We start from the raw sequence: 19,840 nt of genomic DNA on the forward strand, positions 1-19,840 counted from the left end.
TGTGAACAGAGGTAAATGTTGAATGTCTTTCTCTGTCACTAGCTCTCTGCCTTATTTACTGAGCCAGAACTTCTCACTAAATCTAGAGCTTGCCATTTTGGCTGACAAGAAGTCTCAGGATTCCTGTCCCCATAACTCTGTCCCCTCCCATGCTGGGATTGCAGGGATAACAATGTGTCTGGCTTTTGCCTGGGTACTGACGATCCAAATTTAAGTCCTTATGGCTGTACCAAAAAAAAACACTTTACGTGTACAGTTATCTCCCTAACTCTTGATGTCAACTGTAGGCCTTCACATGTACACATATGCATCCATACTCACACATATGAACACACATACATATATGCTGTATGTGAAAAAGAAAAGGCAAATCATAAGGTTGAAAGGTTATTTTATGAACACTACACTCACATGCATGCACACACAAACATACAGAGAAAGAGAGAGAGAAAGAAAATATCTCAAATATGTCAGGCATCCTGTAGTGTACTCAGCAAGTTCTGGTTTATTCTTGTTACTTGTTATTGGCGCTGCCCTTTCTTAAATTAACTCTTGGAATCTGGAATTACAGTTTCATCACTGGACCGCATTGTTTATTTGGTAGCGGACACTTCCCACCCATTTCTATTTTTAAATTCTCTGAACAGAAATAATTTTTAAAGGGGATGAAAAGCATCCTACTTTAGGTATGGGGGATGGGTGGTCTTGAAGAGCATGGATTCTGGATCTGTCCATTTCATCCCCCACCTCTCTTCATCTTTCACCCCAGAAAATTCTTATCAGTAGATCCCTCTTGTCTTCTGCTTCTCACTGACTTTGACCCCAAAGAGTCTCCAAGGGAGATCTTAGAGTGAATGAATGCCTGGCCAAGGTTGGTTGTATCCCATCAGGTGACTGTCTCTAACTTCCAAGCTCAGGTGACTGACCTCTCTCTGCCCCTTATCCCCCTAAGTCTAGGTTTGCTGCTGTTGTTCTACCTGTGAGGTGTACAGTGGGCAAGGCTAGGCGGCCAGAGCAGCTTCTTTGGCCTTTTTTGCAGACTTTTAGTTACTCTGGTCAGTTCTTTGCCAGTGATCTCTACTGTACTCTCTTTTTCTTCAAAACTCTGCTTTTCAGTGTATCACAAAATTTGGCTGACCAGGTAAATGTATTTGTAGAACAAGAACTATAACTTGTCCACTCTCATTCACTTGTGACTCCACAACCCTTACATGCTATAAAAATAATTTTAAAAGTTTAAAAAAAAACTCTGATGGATAAACACACAAGTAAATAAATAAATAATGTCCTTTATGACAACAGCCACAGTGTTGTGCCAGACACACAAAGTTTAATTGGGATTTGGCCAGATAAAATTTAAAAACTGAGGTTTTCTTCAAATCCTGGTTAAAGACCAGAAAACACAGTTTGGTTTGCTCTTGGGGCAGAAACGCATCAGCTGGTCTCACAGCATTTACTTGGAATAAGCAGGGATGTTTTCTAGGGACAATTTAGATAGTCTACAACAGTACCTTGAAGAATTTTAACATCAGTCATTTCAATAAGGCCTGTCTCTCTTGAATAACTTTGCAGCCCTGTGAGCCTAATGCATCTCTCCACACAGTGTGTAAGTTCTGGTCATTGGCTCTCAGTACATTGATTTCTAGCACAAGCTCATTCAACTATCTTAGAGTATGCTTTTTATTATAGTTATAGTATCTGCCATTATGTATTGTACATCATCAAAAAAGTGATCAGCCTTAAGCTTTGTGAAGGTTAGAGCGTATATTTGGATTTCCATTTTCCCCTAGTTTTCTTATTGATTCATGCTTTCTTCCTTTGCTTTTCCTCTACTTAACATAATTTTCACTTCACAGCGGCCTGACCTGTGTTCTAGGTGTTCAATAATTCTATAGTTTATGAACAAACCAGAGACAAATGCTCAATTTAACAGAACATGGCTTTTAACCTGCGTGTTTACCTATTTCATCTTAGCCCATCCATAATACTGTATTTAAAGATTCACCTTGCTGTCAGCTCACTTCCTTGATAATCCAGAAAAATAAACAAACTGTGTTGGTTCACTGTAAAGTTTTAGGCATTTTCTTTTCTCTAACATTTTTTTAATTCATTCATTTATTTTAGCACCCCTGAAGTGAAACAGGTCATGGGGTGTTTAGTTTGTCCTGGTAAGTCACACAGTCTCCATGCACAGAGGACCCAGAGTAGTATTTAAAGGTCCCTTTCATGCTTTCCTGGGCATGTCCCCTCCATCTGCCTTATTCCATTAGTCCTCGTTGTCCCTTTTTCTTGGTGCCTAAATGGAGGTTTGCTTCTCTGTTCCATGAGGCAATGAGAGTTTCCTCCTGGAAGGGAAGCCTTCTACTTTAGAGAGCTCCTTCCAGTGTGGACTGATAATGCTGAGCTGGCTGGAGTCTTTCCAGGCACCCTGCTATCTCCAGAGACTGAAGGTTGAAGTAGAGAAGTTTTCAGAGGACGGGACCCCTCCCTTCTATCTTCTAGGGCAGAGGGAACCCTATCTTCTGTATGACGGTGTGGACACTGTTGACATTATATCCTGTTTAAATAAATCTTCGAACAACATCCCCATCTTGGTTTTCATTACCCAGAAATAAACATTTTCTCAACTTCCATATTATTAGTGTATTTTCTTCCCCTTTCTGGTGTACAGTGCTGCTTCCATATACCCCAACTAAGAGGGGGCCATTACTAAGCCATATCATGCACTCTGCTCACACTGTATTCTTGCCTTTGATCTTCACAGTGATCAGAGCATTCTGTTCTCTAACCTTTTTCACCCCCACCCCTAGAGTCCTTCTTAGTGTCTGAATGGTGGGGTAAGGCAGGGCCAGCATCCCAAACCTGGCTTTTCATAGCTTTACATACACTGCATGTAATATGATGAACTATATACAACACATATCACTTTTCCTATCCAAGCAGTCTTTGGATATGAAATTTGCATAAGGGCTACCTTTTCTGAGGAACTGAAAAGGAAGCATATGCAAATCACATCTGTCCATCCAAAGCTGAAATCAAAGGGCAGGTGGAAAGCAGAGACCAGTCTCTCATTCAGTAGGAACTGCAGTGCCATGATGCCATTTTACAACTGTCTTTGGCTTTCAAATTTATCTGGAACTATTGGGTAGGGTCCTAAAGTAATTAACTATCACCTGCTGATTTGTGTATCATGGTAAATAGTATACCTTCACTACTAAAGAAGACCTAACCCTGCGCTTCCTCTTCTACTAACACACTTAATTTGGTTGGTTGATATTCCCACTTGCATGGCTGAGTAGATTTCACTGTGACAGTTGGGTGCCATCTGCATCTCACCAAGTTCATTTTTATGATTCTTAATTTCTTCACTCACTGATGCAAATATTTAATTATAGAACCAACTGTAAATTATACCCTATAAATATAGTGATTAAAAAATAAAAGCAAAAGACTCTTTCAAGTTTCTTGGTATTCATCAGTCTTTAGTTCCCACTTGCCAAATCTTAGGATCAGAAAATTTTTCTACTTAAGAGTAGAGCTACAAAATTGTATGCACATTAAGTTGTGCATTGTGTTTCATGGAAGGTGATTTACATGAAAAGTTATTACAACAATTACTTTTTATCAAAATGACCCAGTATAATTTTCCCTTTAAATTTAAATTATAGCTAATTTATATATTGTAAGCTAGAGTTGTCAGCGATTCAAGCCTGTACCATATGTATATGTTTATGTGTATGTGTAAAATGATAAAAATTCTCACATGAATGTACAAGTATTTTTACATTTTTCCACATGAGGTCTTTTTTTTCCTTGTCTATGGTAAGTGAAAATGTTCCATTATAATCCAGCATGGCTTTTAGTCTATGAATACTAAAAGTTACAAACTTCTTATGCTGTCTCATTTCTAATTTCCAAATAAGCATATGACATTTATTTGAAGCTTACTGTATGAATGGCTTTATCTCACTTAACCATTAAATCACAGGTATTTATAAACTGTTATAGCAGGATAAATGTCAAGATGGTTTTGAAATTTTTTCCTAATGCAATAGCTCTTGAAGCATCTTAGCCATATGCCTGTGAGATGGATTTGTGCATTGTGGTCGTGGAGATGTCCCAGTGAGTTAGGCATAGTGTGTAAAAATCAATAACCTCAGTGTTCTGTGGTGTTCCTCAGGACATGCTGTACCAGCATGGTAAGCCACATTGGAACTGTGATGTCTGTGCAGGCTCTTACCCCGCCTGAAACTGATGCTGAGTCTCAGCAGCTAAAACTGCTCTTCCAAAGTCTAAAATTGGCACTTTCTCTGTACATTTTCCCAACAAGAAGTCAAAATTATAAAGCAGAATTTGCCAAGACCCAGAGGAACAGCAATGCAGTATCTGAGATTACCTTCCTCCTTCCTGGGCATTATTCTTTAATGCCACTTTACTTTGCCATTTGGTAAACTCTCTCAGTATTGTATTCTGATCGAAACTCCACATAGACCTCCACATGCCTTGAACTTTCTCAAGTGAACTAAATCAGACTATCTTGTGAAAATCTGCAAGTGCTCCAAAAATGAAATACAGCGCTTAGTTATACTTTTGTCCTTTGAAGAAATAGCTACAACTCTGTGTCTGTACGACTTTTAAAAATAGGAATGGGAAAGACTGTAGTTGGAGCACCTGTGCCCAGAAGTGTAGGCCGCCAAAGAGTTTGGAAATGTGAAGAAATGAAGTCAAATCTGCGTCACCGGGGTTTCAGCATGCATCAGTTTACACTTACTGCGTAGCCCAAAGACAGCCATAAATTACGTTGTATAAGTTCAGGGTGGACTTGATCTCCTTGGACTTCATTATGTGTTCCTTTAAACAGCAAAATCCACTTAATTTTATTTTTCAACAGTTAAATTTTTAAAAGTAATAACAGAAGCTGCAGCGATGTCCCTGCAATTAAGAGCACTTGCTCCTTACAGAATACCCAGGTTTGGTCCCCAGCACCCACACAGCAACTCCCAAATGTCTGGATTCAGCATCCTTTTCTGGGCTCCATGGGCACAAAACACACATTTGATGCACTTAGATACACACAGGCAAAACACTCATTTACATAAAATCAGATAAATAAATCTTTTTCTAATAAACAATAATAAGTTAGTATAGCATTTGTCTTCGTTTCATTTGCTGTCCTGTTTTTGCCTGGGAAAAGCAAGTTCAGGGAGAAAAGGTTTGGGGCTCTTAGTTAGAGGTCACATGTATCTCTGTGGAAAGTCGTAAAGCAGAGAGCACTGAGTCAGTGCCATATGCTAGTGCTCTATTTCCCCTCTGCTGGACTCAGTCCAGGCTCAGCCCGTGGTGGACCTTCCCACCACAATTAACCCAAAAAGAAACCCCCTCACTTATGTGCCCACGGGTCAGCCTGACCTAGACAGTTCCTCACTGAGGCCCCCTTCCCAAGTGATTGTACATGTGTCAGGTTGACAGGTGACACTAAGTGTCACAGTATTTGAAATGAAATCCAGCTTGGTAATGGAGCATTCGAGTTTTAGTGCTCAGCATACCATCATATATTATCAAACCAAAATGGACTTTGTTACTTATAACACTTGAAAAAGTTCTAGAATAGTTTAGACTTGAAGTTTCTTATATATCCCTCATTTACGAGATAAGAAAACTCTGATGGTACTGTCTGCCCACCTACTTTCACTTTTGAACATGAGCAGCCAGCGAATTAGCTATGTCAAGGCTGCTGTCTTCACGTGATAGAAACATAGTCATTGCTGGTTGTAAATTTTCAGATCTTCGTGGGCCCACATGCATTGTGGCTTGTCTAGTCCTTACTTTAATGTATATGTGTGTTTATACACATATACTTACATATAAATTCCTCTGGTTCCATGGTACTTACAATTATAGCTTCATTATATTGTTAAACATTTGACTTAACTATGTTTGACTTACTATTTCTCTATTTTGAAAAGAAGAATAAAACTCTAAAACTTTAGACACATCCTTCAACTTAGATCTCTTTTTTTAATGGCCTAAAACCAGTTACCAATGAAGAAAGGGAGATCCTATGATGTGAAATTATTCAATATTCTGTTTGCAGTAATCTGAAAGATAACTTTGTTTAGCGGCGAATATGATTTTTTTCACGTACTTTATTCTCAGTGCTTAGGCTGTGTCTATGGATATCACTAAATTGGAGGTTCTGAGATACTATTTTTTTTTCTCCAGATGTTCTTTCTACTTAAAATAGACGTAGCTCCTATAAAACTATCAATAGTTGAAAATACTTGTCACATAGTTTACTGAGCATAGTAGCTTTACAACACAAGCCAAGATATAGGCCGAGTTATAGTATTGGCTAGTCCCCTAAGATCAAGCTATTGTTGCCCAGCAAGCTACATACTAAGTTCAACTTCTGCAAGGTGTGTAGTCATTCCACACCAGTGTAAAGTTGTATAATCATAAATTGAACACTGTAAGTCAGGTCATGTGCATATTTTTATGGGTATAGCCTTTTCTATGCAAAGAAGGTGTACCTATTACTAACAGTTTCCACTGCTGTAACAAATAATCTTGAAGACACATCAATCTGGTCGAATGTCACATTTTAATTACTTAGAGTCATACTTTTTTGTATCAGACTTCTCATTTACTTGTCATAAGGACTAAGTGATGTCATTCATAGAATACATGAAGAGTAGAACAATTAAATGGGGAGCCCGCTTCTAAATTAACACATGTGTATGTACAAACCTCTCTCTGGAACTGGAGAGAGTCCTCAGCAGTTGAGAGCACTGCTCTTCCAGAGGACAGGAGCTGTGTGTTCATATGGGGTCAGAGAAGGACGTGTGAAGGGCCTAGGGATCAAACTCACATTGTCACGTTTGGCAGCAAGTGCTCTTAGTCACGGAGCCATCTTTCTAGCCCTAGATAAAAGCATTTTCAGACATTCACATCTTTAAATATTTATTTCCTAAGGACCCTTTCTTCTAAACCTTCCCAGGTATTTTCCAACTCTAACTAAGCACAAGAGAGATGGGCATTATGATTTGTGTTTGTTTGGATTAACTGTCTGCTTATGAAAGGGTCACTATTTTAAGGAGCATACAATCAGAGTCCTGAGAGTCTGTCAGTCTCAATATCTGCTAAAATCACAGATTACTGAAAAATATGAAATGCCAGCAAAGCATAACTCATACTCAAGGGGAAAAGTCAATAAAGATGGCCTCTTAAATGCTATAGACGCTGAACTTAGTAGACAAGGATTTTAAGGCAGCCATTATGTCTGTGCTCAGAAAGTAAAAAGGAATCTTTCATGGAATGTGTCCTCTCCAAATAAGAGAGTGAAGTTATAAAGAGCACAGTGAAAACAGAGCTCCATGCTTAGGTGGAGAGAAGTCTAGAGGCTCCGAGGCAGCAGCAGGCAAGCACCACAGAAGGGAGAGCAAGTGCTGAGGGGTGCGTGTCTCCCAGGTCTTACACGAGATCCTAATGGTACCCAGGGGTGTGGGCCTCCCAGGTCTTGCATTGGGTATTAGTAGTGCCCAGCGGTGACAGCCTTCCAGGTCTTGCATGGGGTGCCAGCAGTGCCAATGGGTACATGGTGCCCAGGTCTTGCATGCAGTGCTAGCAGGTTCACAGAATAGTAAGCCAGGAAAAGAAAGGAAGACAAGGTAATTATTATCTTCAAGGATAGCCAAGAAAATAAATTCTGAAGATAAATTTGATCATCTTGCTAAGCCATTGACAATGTTTATGTTTTCAATGAGCAAGTACCAGCTTTATGTTCAACAGAAAGGCAAAATCTGATGGAGAGGAAGATAGTTGTTAAGTTCAGAGACTCTGAGATCACCAAATCGTCAGCCTCATAGTAAGTCAGTTTATGATAGTTAAACTGAAAGTAAAGCCTTCTAAATTTATTTCGGGAGATTCAGTTTATTTCTAATGAGAGCAAGAGTTGGAAGTGGTTGCGAGTAGAAATGCTTTGACTGCATTTGACTTTTTCTGTCATATACTTTCTAGAAAAAATTTTTAACTAGAATTTAATATTTATACTTGACACAATTTCAGTATATAATAACTATACTACTGGGAAGATGGTTGTAGCTAGTAAATCCATGGCTTATGATCATTTGGAGACACTGAAATGTAGAAGCCGGTCAATAACAATCCCCCCGGCCTGAACTGGGGTGAACACTGTGGAGTAGAATGCATAGTCCCGGCCCTGGGCAGACAAGAAAACATCAAGCTTTGCTGAAAATGTTAACAAGTGGGAGAGATCCCACGTTAGTGTCGTTGGCAATAGCAAGAGTTGAAATGTTTGTTTATAGAACGGAAGATTAAACTTGATGTGACATATACCAACAATCCCCAAACCCAGGAAACTGAGGCAGGAGGATCAAGTTTAAAACCAGCTTTGCCTACATTTTTTGCAAACAAAAAATACACTTGAGATAGCATGTGTGATCCATTGTACCCTTTAATAGGATCAGCCTCCTAATAAAGTATTCTGAACTACTTAAAATATAAACATTGAGTTTTAAGTTAGGTGAATTTTTTTTATCTTTCCAATAGTTGTAATGAGTATAACCACCCCTTTTCTGAGCAAAAGTCCTGATCTGAAGAAATTGAAACACCTTGATTGAACTACACTCATGGTAGAATTATATTGTCTTTCTGAAAAATAGTTTACTAAGTTCCCAAGTACCATTTTGCCAAGTTAAGAAAAGTCAATTGCTTATTAAACTAACCACTAGGCTTAAAGTATTGGTCTTTGCCACAATTTCTAGCCTATTTTGTATAATTGAATATTTGTTGTAAAAACTGGAAAATGTAGTATCATTTCATAGTAGTTTAATTATTGCGGGAAAAATTTAACTTCCGTTTATTTTTGCAAATTGAGAATGCAAATAATTTAGTAAGAGTAGAGGATCATGGGCCAGTTTAATGGCTTAGCATGGGAAGGGCCTTGTCCCCAAGACTGACACCCTGAATTTAATCTCTGGAACACATGTGGTGAAAGGAGATAACGAACTCCTTCAGATTGTCCTCTAACTTCTGCATGTGTGCCCACATTACATACACACACACACACACACACACACACACATCCTGTGTGCCCACATTCTCACACTTACACACACATACACGTATCCTGTGTGCCCATATTCACATACACACACACACACATATAAATAAATAAATAGATGGAAAACATTGCATTTTAGCCTTATTAACACCCATTTATTCATATATACATGTACACAATGCTGGCCAGGAACTGTGTATCAGAAGGAACATGCAGCTTTTGTCTTCTGAGTTTGGGTCACCTGGCTTTTATACTAGAAAAGAGACCAAGAGATGGTAAAAAAAAAAAAAAAAAATAGGTGATGAGGAAGGATGAGGGTAGGAACATGAAAGAGGAAAAGAGACTTGGGTATGGAAAAGCTATAAAGGGAACTTAGAGGCAGCAAAGAGATGGGGAAGAGAAACACTGAAACACTTTGTTCAAAAATGCATAATGATATCTGATCCCTCATATGCAAATTTTTAAAATAAAAATACATTTAAAAAATTTTAGAATGAGTACACAATCAACTTTCTTTCACACTGAAACATTAGGGACATCCTGATGTCAGCCCCCTTGTGTTCATGTGGATACAGTGACCATGAGCTGTGCACCTGCAGTGCCAAGGTGCCAACTTGTACTTCATACCATTTAATGAAGATTGAGTTTCACTCATGTTGGTGGACATAGAAATTTTAGGAAAGTAAGCCAATTTGTAATATATATGTTTATATGATTTTAATTAGACACTAAATTCTTCTTCTTCCTTACTGGGGAAGAGGTGAGCATTTAGGAGAGGTAATTCTGGAGCCCAGAACATATCAGTCCTAAGCAGGTCCAAACTGTAGGGCCAGAGGCAGTGGGAATGCTCATAGTTTAGTGGTAGAAAATGTTCCTTTAGATGCGGGAAGTTAGAAAAGCCCATGGTGAGCTAGGTGTGGTAGTGGCCTAAGTCTTTAATCCCAGCACTCACTAGGAAGAAGCAAAGTGACCTCTGAGTTCAGGGCCAGCCTAGAGTAGGCCATCCAGACTACATAATGACCCTGTCTTTACAAGGAAAGAAAAAAATGTATACATATCAATTGGTTCTGAAAAAAATGGTACAAGATGTTCAGCTCTTCTGTCCTTATTACATTTCTGGTTATTGCATTTGCAATCTGACATTTTAGAGAGTATTATAGAGATCATTGTGTATGGATAACCCTTGATTTACTGGGGAACCTATTAGAGACACATATTTCACCTGTTCCTTTGTTGGCATGAATATCATTTCTGATGTCTATAGTTTTTCATGTAGGCACCATTTCTTCATCTGTGGAAATAAAAATATATTTATGTGCTGTTCCTTAATTCTCTCCCTATGTGTCCAAAGAAATGGATATCTATCTCATAGTTGCCACACTGCCTGAATGCATCTAAGACTGTGATGGAAATATTTTTATTTGAAAAATGGATATATAAACATTTCCTTGACATTCTAACAGTTTTCAAGGGGGAAAGCATGTTCATGGTAAAAACTGTTAAGTTTCTTTCAGGGGAGATATATCATCTTTTCAACCCCCTCCTTAGGTTTCTTCTTAAATGGCTCACAGTTAAATTTAAATTCTATATTTAGACAGGATTCTGTTTATATCCCAAGTACCAGTATTCAGGAAATCCAGTGGGAAAGCCGACACAGGAAGAGTTGAGAGCCGTTCTCTAGTCTGCTCATTCTGAAATGGCTGGAAGCTTATTTAGTGAGCAGAATGGCTTAAACATTCAAGTAGAGGTCCTTCCGCACAGATGACCATTTAATTTCAGATGGCGACAGTGGCAGTGTGCTCTCAGGGGTGTGTGTTGTTTTTTTACTCCATTCAAAGGAAGGCATATGGTGGGGGTGGGAGAGCAGCTTTCATATGTAAATATGTTTATAATACTTAAGATGGGGGAGTTGATTTTGTGCAATCAGCATGGTTTGATCAAATTTGGAAGAATTTACAGGCACATTTTTCTCACATGTGCTCCAGCATCTTGATTTTTTTCAGATGGACCTATTTTATGTTCCTTCCAACTAATCAAAATAAGAAACTGAGTTTGCCTTTGCCAAAAACTAGAACTATCATTTTTCACATTCTTTTATTTTCCAGGTCATTTTCAAGTAAGATTATGTTTCTAGGGCTTCTGAATTCCTGAAAACTCTCAGCTTTGCAACTCTGAAGGCCCAGATGGACATTTCAGGGGATCTAGCTTTTCAGGCGGTGTGTTTTGCTTTGTGCATCCCAGATACAGTTCACTTTTGTGTGCGTGTAATTAGTGTGGAAAGAAATTAATGCCGTCCAGTATTATGATTTATGGACTGAATCCTTTAGCCACTGAAGACTTGCCAAAGCGAAAAGTATTTTTTTTTCCTTTGGATATTAGAAACAGCTTCTGTTTTTGTTGATCTTTAAAGTCCTGAATGGGGCTATTTCACATCACACCAGCATGGGAGCTCAGATTAATAATATACTTATTCAACTAGTGATACTGAGCGAAACCATTGCACACATGGGTAGGAAGGATGAAGTTTCATAAAATTATTTTCATGTGTATTAATGTATTTCTGGAAGCTGCATATGATTTTTCTTTTGCATGAAAGAGATGACGGATTTCTGTTTATTGTATCTATTACAGGTGGTCTCATAAGCTAATTTAATTGCATTTTTGGATATCTTAAAGCATAGGGAGTTTTGCTTTAAAAAGCAATAACATGATTGCTGAATTATTCCCTGGGACCTTTATTGTAGTGGATTTATCTCTTGAGACATTGTGATTGTACCATGTGTAATTTATATTTCTAAGACAATTTCTGCATTTTCTTTGTTGTAGGTACAGCAAGCTGCAGAAGTCTCTCAACTGAGGGGAGCAAGGGTGATCTCTGCTGAAGATCTTCTGTTCTTGATGAGAAAAGATAAGGTACTATAAAATAATTAATTCCATTGTATTAAACATGAGGCTTGATCTTAATTGAACTTACATAAGGAAGTGATGGGCCCTCATTACAGCTTTCAAATGAGAATTGTAACCACTGAAGCAATGTTTAGCTTTCACGATGTGCACAACAGAACGCATTTACTACAAAAATTGTTTGCTTTTTACATTAACAGTTCTTTGCTGCCAATACTGCACTGCAGTTAATCTTACTACTCCTTGTACTTGTTCAGATATTTTGACTGCTGTCTCATGTCCCCTAGGTACCAGCTAATCTCTGTTCTTATACAGGGTCTCTCTGAGTAGCACATTTCCTTTTCTTCTCAGTTTTCACCTTAATACTAATAGAATTCAGACTTTAACAGAATTGATTTTAATTTGAAATACAAAGTTTATTCTCTGCACCGACTTATAAAAATAAGCAAATTAATGCAAGTACCTTAAAAACTATTATCATTTTGATTTTTAAATAAAACCTCTGAACTCTGGATATTAAGACATTAAAGCTGCTATTTATATGTTTATTTATGTCATAATTTTCCTTAAGTAGCTAGTTAATAAATTCTGTGCTGCTTTACCTGTTGTAATCAGCCAACTGTTTATTAATATGAAGAATATGTAAAGAAGAAAAAGAAGTGTATTCAATATCAAAAAGCTTGGAGTCTGTCTGCTTAAGGCAATCTATGTGATATGCTTGAAGCATTTAAGACTTGGAGAATTTCATGGGTTGGATGGTTAGAAGGGGAGGGAGGGATGGTGCAGTGAAGGACTATGATGACAGAGGTGAGGCTCCTCAAGCCTTACAGAATATAGACCAGTGGCCAGGAACCTGACCTTTAAATAGATACCATGGTGGCTTTGGGCATGGCTGGGAAAAGGCACTTTATGGAGACCTGAAGAGACTTAGTAGGAATTGCCAGTTTGTTTTGTACTTGGAGGGTCCTTAAGAAGAAGCAGCCATCAGCACCCAACATGGGGCTGCATCCAGGGAGTCCTGAAGGCTGCTGGCAACAATAAGCCCCTTAGGAATGGTTCCTGTGGGAGCAGCCAGGAAATAACACCACTGCTTAGCTCTCCCTAGCATGTCGTTCCTGCATTTCTTTTCCACTGACAGAAGTAAAGAGAGAAGCGCTCACAGTCCTCACTGGCATTCCTTCCCTTGTTATGAAGATGGCCATTTATAGCCTATAGAAACTTCTGAAATATATGCCACTTGATGGTGCCTTTCTGGTGTCCAGGACTCTTACCAGAATGTTGTGAACAACCAACAACATATTTATACCAGAATTGTTGTTTGTTTCCTCATCTTTCCCAAATTATTTTATTTGCATTCTGAAGTATTCCCAAATGAATGCAAGCTAGCTTCTAGAGGAAAACTACTAAGCAGGATAGAACTAGAGCAATGGGTGCAGTGAAAGGGAGAAGAAAGGAAACAAATGAAAACAGGTGCCTGTGAGGTGTAGTCTGGCTGTCCCTCAGTAGCTGGAGTCTGTAGCCCAGTGTTCTACCACCTGCAGTGCCTAAGAGATTCTGGGGTGAGGTCTCCCCTGGTCTCTCATGATGCCTGGGCAGCAGGCCTGTGAGGTGGGGTCACATGACAGAACTGACTGTGAGGCTGTCCTCTCCTGCAGCCCTGCTGAGCTTCAGTCATCAGTCTGTAGTTCGCCTCAGGGTCCCTCCATAAAAGGAGACGCTAGATTTGTTTCTGATTCAGGGAGACTGAAAAGGTTGAGTGATGTTCATGTAAAGAGCTTTGTACAAAAAAGAAAAAGGGGGAAATGAAAGACCCTACAGACCCCCTCCTCAAAATCCAGATCAGCAGCCAGCCTGCTCTCTTAAGAACATCCCATGTGCTTGAGATAGAAAGACTGCAAGGCAGGATGTCAATAAGATAGCACATCAACAAAAGCAGGTTAACTGCAAAACAGAATATCTATAAAGATAGGAACAGGATGACTGTTGCCAAACATCCATGCTGAGAGAGGAAACCATTCATGCCCCCGCCTCATTCCGATCGACCGATAACCACACTTTTGTTTTGTTTCTGTAAACTTGCTGTTTGCTCTTCCCTATAAAAAGCCCGCCCTCCAGTTAGCAGGTGCACAAAGTCCTCCGAAAGACTTTGCTGCCCACAGGTACCTGTGTTTACTCAATAAACCTCTTGCTAATTGCAAAAAAAAAAAAAAAAAAGCTTTGTACAGTGTTTCCACTGTTAGAAATCTGAAGCCTGGAGATGGTGAACCAGGGGTTATACCTTCTAGGGTCTGTACAGAATACATTGAGGGCATTATTATTAGTCTCTTAAAGCTAAGTGCTACTATCATCCTCTTCTAACCCCAGAAGACCATCGTTGAAACCTACCAATCATTCACGGGCCTTGAGTTTCCTAAAGATAGATCCCTCAGCTTATATATACTTTCCATAACTGTCCTATGAAAAGATTCTCAGGCCACGTCTGCTGGTGCATGCCTTTTACTTCAGCACTAGGTAGGCTGAAGCAAGATGATTACAAGTTCAAGTTCAGCCTGGGCTATACAACATGGTATTATCTCATAAATTAAATATAAAAATGAGTTGTTAAAAGCTCCTAGTCCAGATGTTTATAAATCAGTTTTACATAACTTTTGTCTTAGAATATATTCAAAATTCCAAAGTATAAGTACACTTGGCTTACCAAAGGGGATATGGTATTTATTCAAATCATCAAAAGGAATTTAAGATGTTTTCGAAAATATACAAAAAAAAAGTATTATTGTGATTCTGGAATGTCTGGATGGATGCTTGTGAGAATGCCTTTATAAACTCTTACATTTTAGCTGTCATCGAAGGGCTACAGTTTTGCTTATGCTATTAAGCTAATGATAGTTCTATTTTCCCCAATGATCATCAGATAATAGCTTATTAAATTTAATTCTTAAAGCAATCTTTTATTAGTAAAGAAAATGTATTATAAACTTTTTACTTTATATCCCAATAGAAAAAGCTTAGAAGACTTCTAAAATACATGTTTATCCGAGACTACAAATCAAAGATCATCAAAGGCATTGACGAGGACGACCTCCTGGAAGGTAACTAACCAAAACACGAGCCCGACAGAGTCAGCTCAGGCACCCAGAGGATGGGGAAGGACGTTCTCCTCACGGGTTTCTTTTCATTAACACAGTCTGGCACTTGTTGCGAGTTAACCTTGTGATTTTCTCCTCTGGAACCTCATAGGACCCAAGTATCTCAGCCCCTTCTTTTCTTTTTTTTTTTTATTTTTTATAGGACCCAAGTATCTCAGCCCCTTCTTTTCTTTTTTTTTTTTTTTTTTTTTTTTTTTTTTTTTTTTTTTTTTTTTTTTTTGGTTTTTCGAGACAGGGTTTCTCTGTTGCTTTGGTGCCTGTCCTGGAACTAGCTCTTGTAGAACAGGCTGGCCTCGAACTCACAGAGATCCGCCTGCCTCTGCCTCCCGAGTGCTGGGATTAAAGGCGTGCGCCACCACTGCCCGGCTTTCAGCCCCTTCTTTTCACGGTGGACACTGCTTTCCAACTGGTTCAGTATGCTACCAAGGTTCAGCACAGGAAGAGGCAGACCATAAGAGCTGAGAACTCTACAAGTCTCCTTAAGGAAATTCTTTGGAGCAGACCATGTGGAAATTCATACCTAGGACTTCTCAGTGGCAGTCCTGGCAGCAAACTAAAGGCTAGGAGATCCACTATACAGCAACAAGCAAAAGATTGGCAAGCTCAACAGAGGAAACAAGGAGGAATAACGAGGAACATCAAAGCAAAGGGATCAACATTAGCCCACTAAAATGTGGAGATTTTACTCCCAGGAGTATCAATAAAAAGCAGTAGCTCAGAGGCTAAGAGTACTTACTGCTGTTTCAGAGGACCTACGTTTGGTTCCCAGCACCCATGTCAGGCAACTCACAACCACCTGTAACTCCAGGTCCAGGGAACCTAAGGCCTCTGGCCTCTGCGAGTACCTGCACTCACATGCACATACCCACATGCAGACATACACAAACCTACATAGCACGTAAAATAATAAGTCTCTGAAAGCAAAGCATTCGTATCCAGCTTGCAATTACTGGGAATTAGCACCTCTGTTTGGTACTCTGTCAGATCTGCCCAAAGCTTTATGGGGAGCTTGAAAGTGAGAGCCAAAGGCACTGTAAAGCTAGTGATGGAAGAGGATGCACATGCACATCTGCACCATGGGGGAGGTGAGAGACACCGTCACACTATCGAGAGATCTCTTCAGCCTGTCTAGCCAACTCACTAAACAAAGAAACAATCAAGGACAAGCACACCAAAAGGAAGAAGTGGTTGCCTGAGTTACTGTGGTATATCATCTAATATGTCCATTTTCAACCACAGCAAAACACAAGATGTATAAAGACATGGGTAGATATGATCTGTAGAAGAAAAAAAAAAGAACAAGAAAAGTAGATAACAAAAATTGCCTTCTGGGAATCCAGATGTTGGATTTAACAGGACAAGAAATTCAAACTAATATTATAGTGTGTTCAAATAAACGGAAGAAATTGTATTCAGAGAATAACATGGAAGTATGAAAACCATGCCTCACAAAATATACAGCATCAAGAAAGAGTAAATATAAAATATATAATAATGGAGTTTAAATATAAATACAGTAAGTGAGATAGTTCAGGAGCAAAACTTAGCACCAAGCCTGATGATCCAAGCTCAACAAGATGGTGGGAAGAAAGAACAGATTCCTGGCAGTTAAACCTCTGATGAAAATGCCGTGGCATGCACACATACAGTCAACATATAAAATTAATTAAAGAACAATAGAAAGATGGAAGCTAACACAACAGAAGCTTTGAACTGGCAGAAGAACCAGTGAGTTTACATTAAAAATTATATAATCTAAAGAATCAAAGAAACTAATAAAGTTGACAGAGCTTCAGTGAAATGCAGGACACTATTAAGTACATCAGCAAATACTATATCAGAAGGGAAGGAGTATGCAGTACAGTAGTGTATCAGCTTGTGCTATATCAGAAGGAAAGTGGTTTTTAGTATACTAATGCATTAGCTTATACTATTTCAGAAGAGAAAGGGTACATAGTATACTAATACATGATCGTGTACTATATCAGAAAAAAAGGCATATACAGTACACTAATACATTAGCATATATTATATCAGAAGAGAAGGGGGTATACAGTACACTAATACATTAGCATATATTATAGCAGAAGAGAAGGGGGTATACAGTACACTAATACATTAGCATATATTATAGCAGAAGAGAAGGGGGTATACAGTACACTAATACATTAGCATATATTATAGCAGAAGAGAAGGGGGTATACAGTACACTAATACATTAGCATATATTATAGCAGAAGAGAAGGGGGTATACAGTACACTAATACATTAGCATATATTATATCAGAAGAGAAGTATGCAGTACGCTAATACATCAGTATATACATATACAGTACATTAATACATCACTATAATGTATCAGAAGGAAAGGAAGAAGAGAGAGGGAGAATAAAAGAGAGAGAATCAGAAAAAATATCCCAAGAAATAGTGAGTAGAAACTTTTCAGATTTAAGAAAATTGTTAAACACATATTCAAGTATCTAAACAAACTAACTAATTCCATTAGGACAAACTCATACTTACTGTACTGATAACACAGTTTAGTAAAGACAGAGCTGATCATGAAAGCCATGAGAGAAGATATCTGGGGGCCTTTTGGAAGTTGTTAGATCATAAAAGGAGAACCTTTATGGTTAGGATCAGTGTACTTCTAAAAAGAGACACCCAGAACCCAAAACTCATATCCTATCTGTTAAAAAGAGGCCTTTGCTAGATACCAGGTCACCTTGACCTAGGTGCCACAGCCTGTTTACTGTTTGAACTTCCCAGTCTGCAATATTATTTTATAGTAGCTTATACTGACAAAGAAAACCCAGAAGGAAACAGCACATTTACAGTGAAAGACTGGATTCTTTCCTCCCTAACATCAAGAATAAAACAAAAATATGCACTTGTTTTTCTTCTATCCAATATTGTACAAAGGTTTTTGGTGTATGTTTTTGCAGAAAAGGAAATGAAAACACCCATGTTAAAAAGGGAGGTGTAAAGCTATGTATGCATCTGATACAGTCTTTATATAGAAAAATATCTTAATCCACTAAAACTGCTTAGTTGGTGGACACATTCATGAATTTTCAGGATAAAAGATAAATATGTAAATAAAACAAGTGAGTATACATTCCTTATACAATGCCATGTATAACACCATCATGAAGAATAGACTATATTGGAATAAATTTCACCAGTGACCTACAGGATTTCTCCATAGAAACTAGAAATCACTGTTGAGCAAAGATGGAGAAGAAATACAAAAATAACCAGTGTGCACCGCTACAACACTTAGAATGGTTAAGGCAATAGCCATCCTCAACTGGAGCTATATATAGATCTCACCAGCTTTTGTTGAGATGAACAAACTGATTCTGTTGTTTGTGTGCAAATGTCAGATCCTAGAAATGAAAAGATTCATTTTCTAATTTGTACATGATCCAGAGTAGTCAAACCCATCTCAACAAGCAGCAAAGTTAAAGGACTCAAACTTGCTGACTTCAAAATTGTCTATAAATCTGCCATAATACCCACAGGATCTATGCTGGTCAGTGGATGATCAGAATTCAGGGCACAAGTGGGACTCACAGAGTGATGCTTGACAGGGCTTGGATAGCAGTGCCATGTAGAATCAATAGCTCCTTTACCTGGAGACATTGAGGTATCTGTGACATCTAGAGATCTACATAGAAAAGAAAGAATTTGATCCCTTCAGGGTACAGTATGCCTCCAAAACAAAAGAAGAGAATACCTGAGTACAGATCATTGAGAATTCACTATAGCAGCTCAGAATACAAAATTCATTTTTATTTCCATTATATCTTTATTTACTTGTTTTATATAAGCATGTGTGGGGTTGTGTATTTCATGGTGAGTGAAAGAGGTCAGAATTCAATTTACAGGAATTGGTTCTCTCCCTCTACTATGTGGGTCCTGGGGTTGAACTTAGGTCATCAGGTTTGATGTAAGCATTTTACCTATGGAGCCATTTCTGGCCTGTCAAAATATAAAGTTTTTAAAAGAAAAACAGAACTATTGATAACCTTGTATAAGAATGGTATTTTAAATACATGACACCAAAAGCATAGTAGCAAAAGAAACTATTGAATTAGAATTGATCAAGTTTAAAGACTTCAGTGTGCTTCAAAGAGTAATCAAAAGAAAAAACAGAATAAGAAAATCTTATATACATATCTCTGCTATGGAATTTGTAGGCAAAATATGGAAAGAACTCTTCAATTCCATAGTGAAGACAATAAATCACTTAAGAAATGAACAAAAGATCTGAGATAACTTTGCAGCAGAAATAAAGGAATAGCTAATAGACGCCAGAAAAGATGGCCAGTGTCCCGAACCATAGTGCAAATGCAAATCAGCAATAATAGATGGCTCCTCCCTACCAGGATGTCTGTAACTAAACAGACAGATGAAGGCAAATATGGTTGAGGCTTGGAGAGCTTTAGCTTGTGATGCCAGGAGGAGGGTAAAATGGTGCAGGCACTTCAGAAAACATTCCAGAAGCTTCTCAAAAAGAACAACAGAACAGTAAACCAGCCATTCAACACCCAGTAAAGCTAAATGGAGAGAAATGCCCACAAAAAAATTCACTTGAACATAAAAAGCATCATCTTTCACAGTAGAAAACTAGAATCAGCCCAATATCTGCCAACATATATGTTGAAATAAGAGCGGCAGAGCTGCATCCCCAGCACCCGGC

At 38.4% G+C, this 19,840-nt stretch overlaps 1 protein-coding gene across 4 annotated transcripts in view; it reads left to right on the forward strand.

The window, feature by feature from the left end:
- Supt3h (SPT3 homolog, SAGA and STAGA complex component) overlaps positions 1 to 19,840 on the forward strand; it is a 363,212-nt gene that overhangs the window by 218,796 nt on the left and 124,576 nt on the right. For 3 of the 4 annotated variants that reach the window (XM_026785647.1, XM_005359815.2, XM_026785649.1), the window contains 2 exons: positions 11,909 to 11,995; positions 14,988 to 15,078. In XM_026785647.1, coding sequence (XP_026641448.1) covers positions 11,909 to 11,995; positions 14,988 to 15,078 — 178 coding nt within the window. The remainder of the gene's footprint in view (positions 1 to 11,908; positions 11,996 to 14,987; positions 15,079 to 19,840) is intronic. The other variant, XM_026785648.1, reaches the window with a different exon arrangement.

The sequence above is a fragment of the Microtus ochrogaster genome, linkage group LG2 (genome assembly GCF_000317375.1).
Source record: "Microtus ochrogaster isolate Prairie Vole_2 linkage group LG2, MicOch1.0, whole genome shotgun sequence".
Lineage (NCBI taxonomy): Eukaryota > Metazoa > Chordata > Mammalia > Rodentia > Cricetidae > Microtus > Microtus ochrogaster.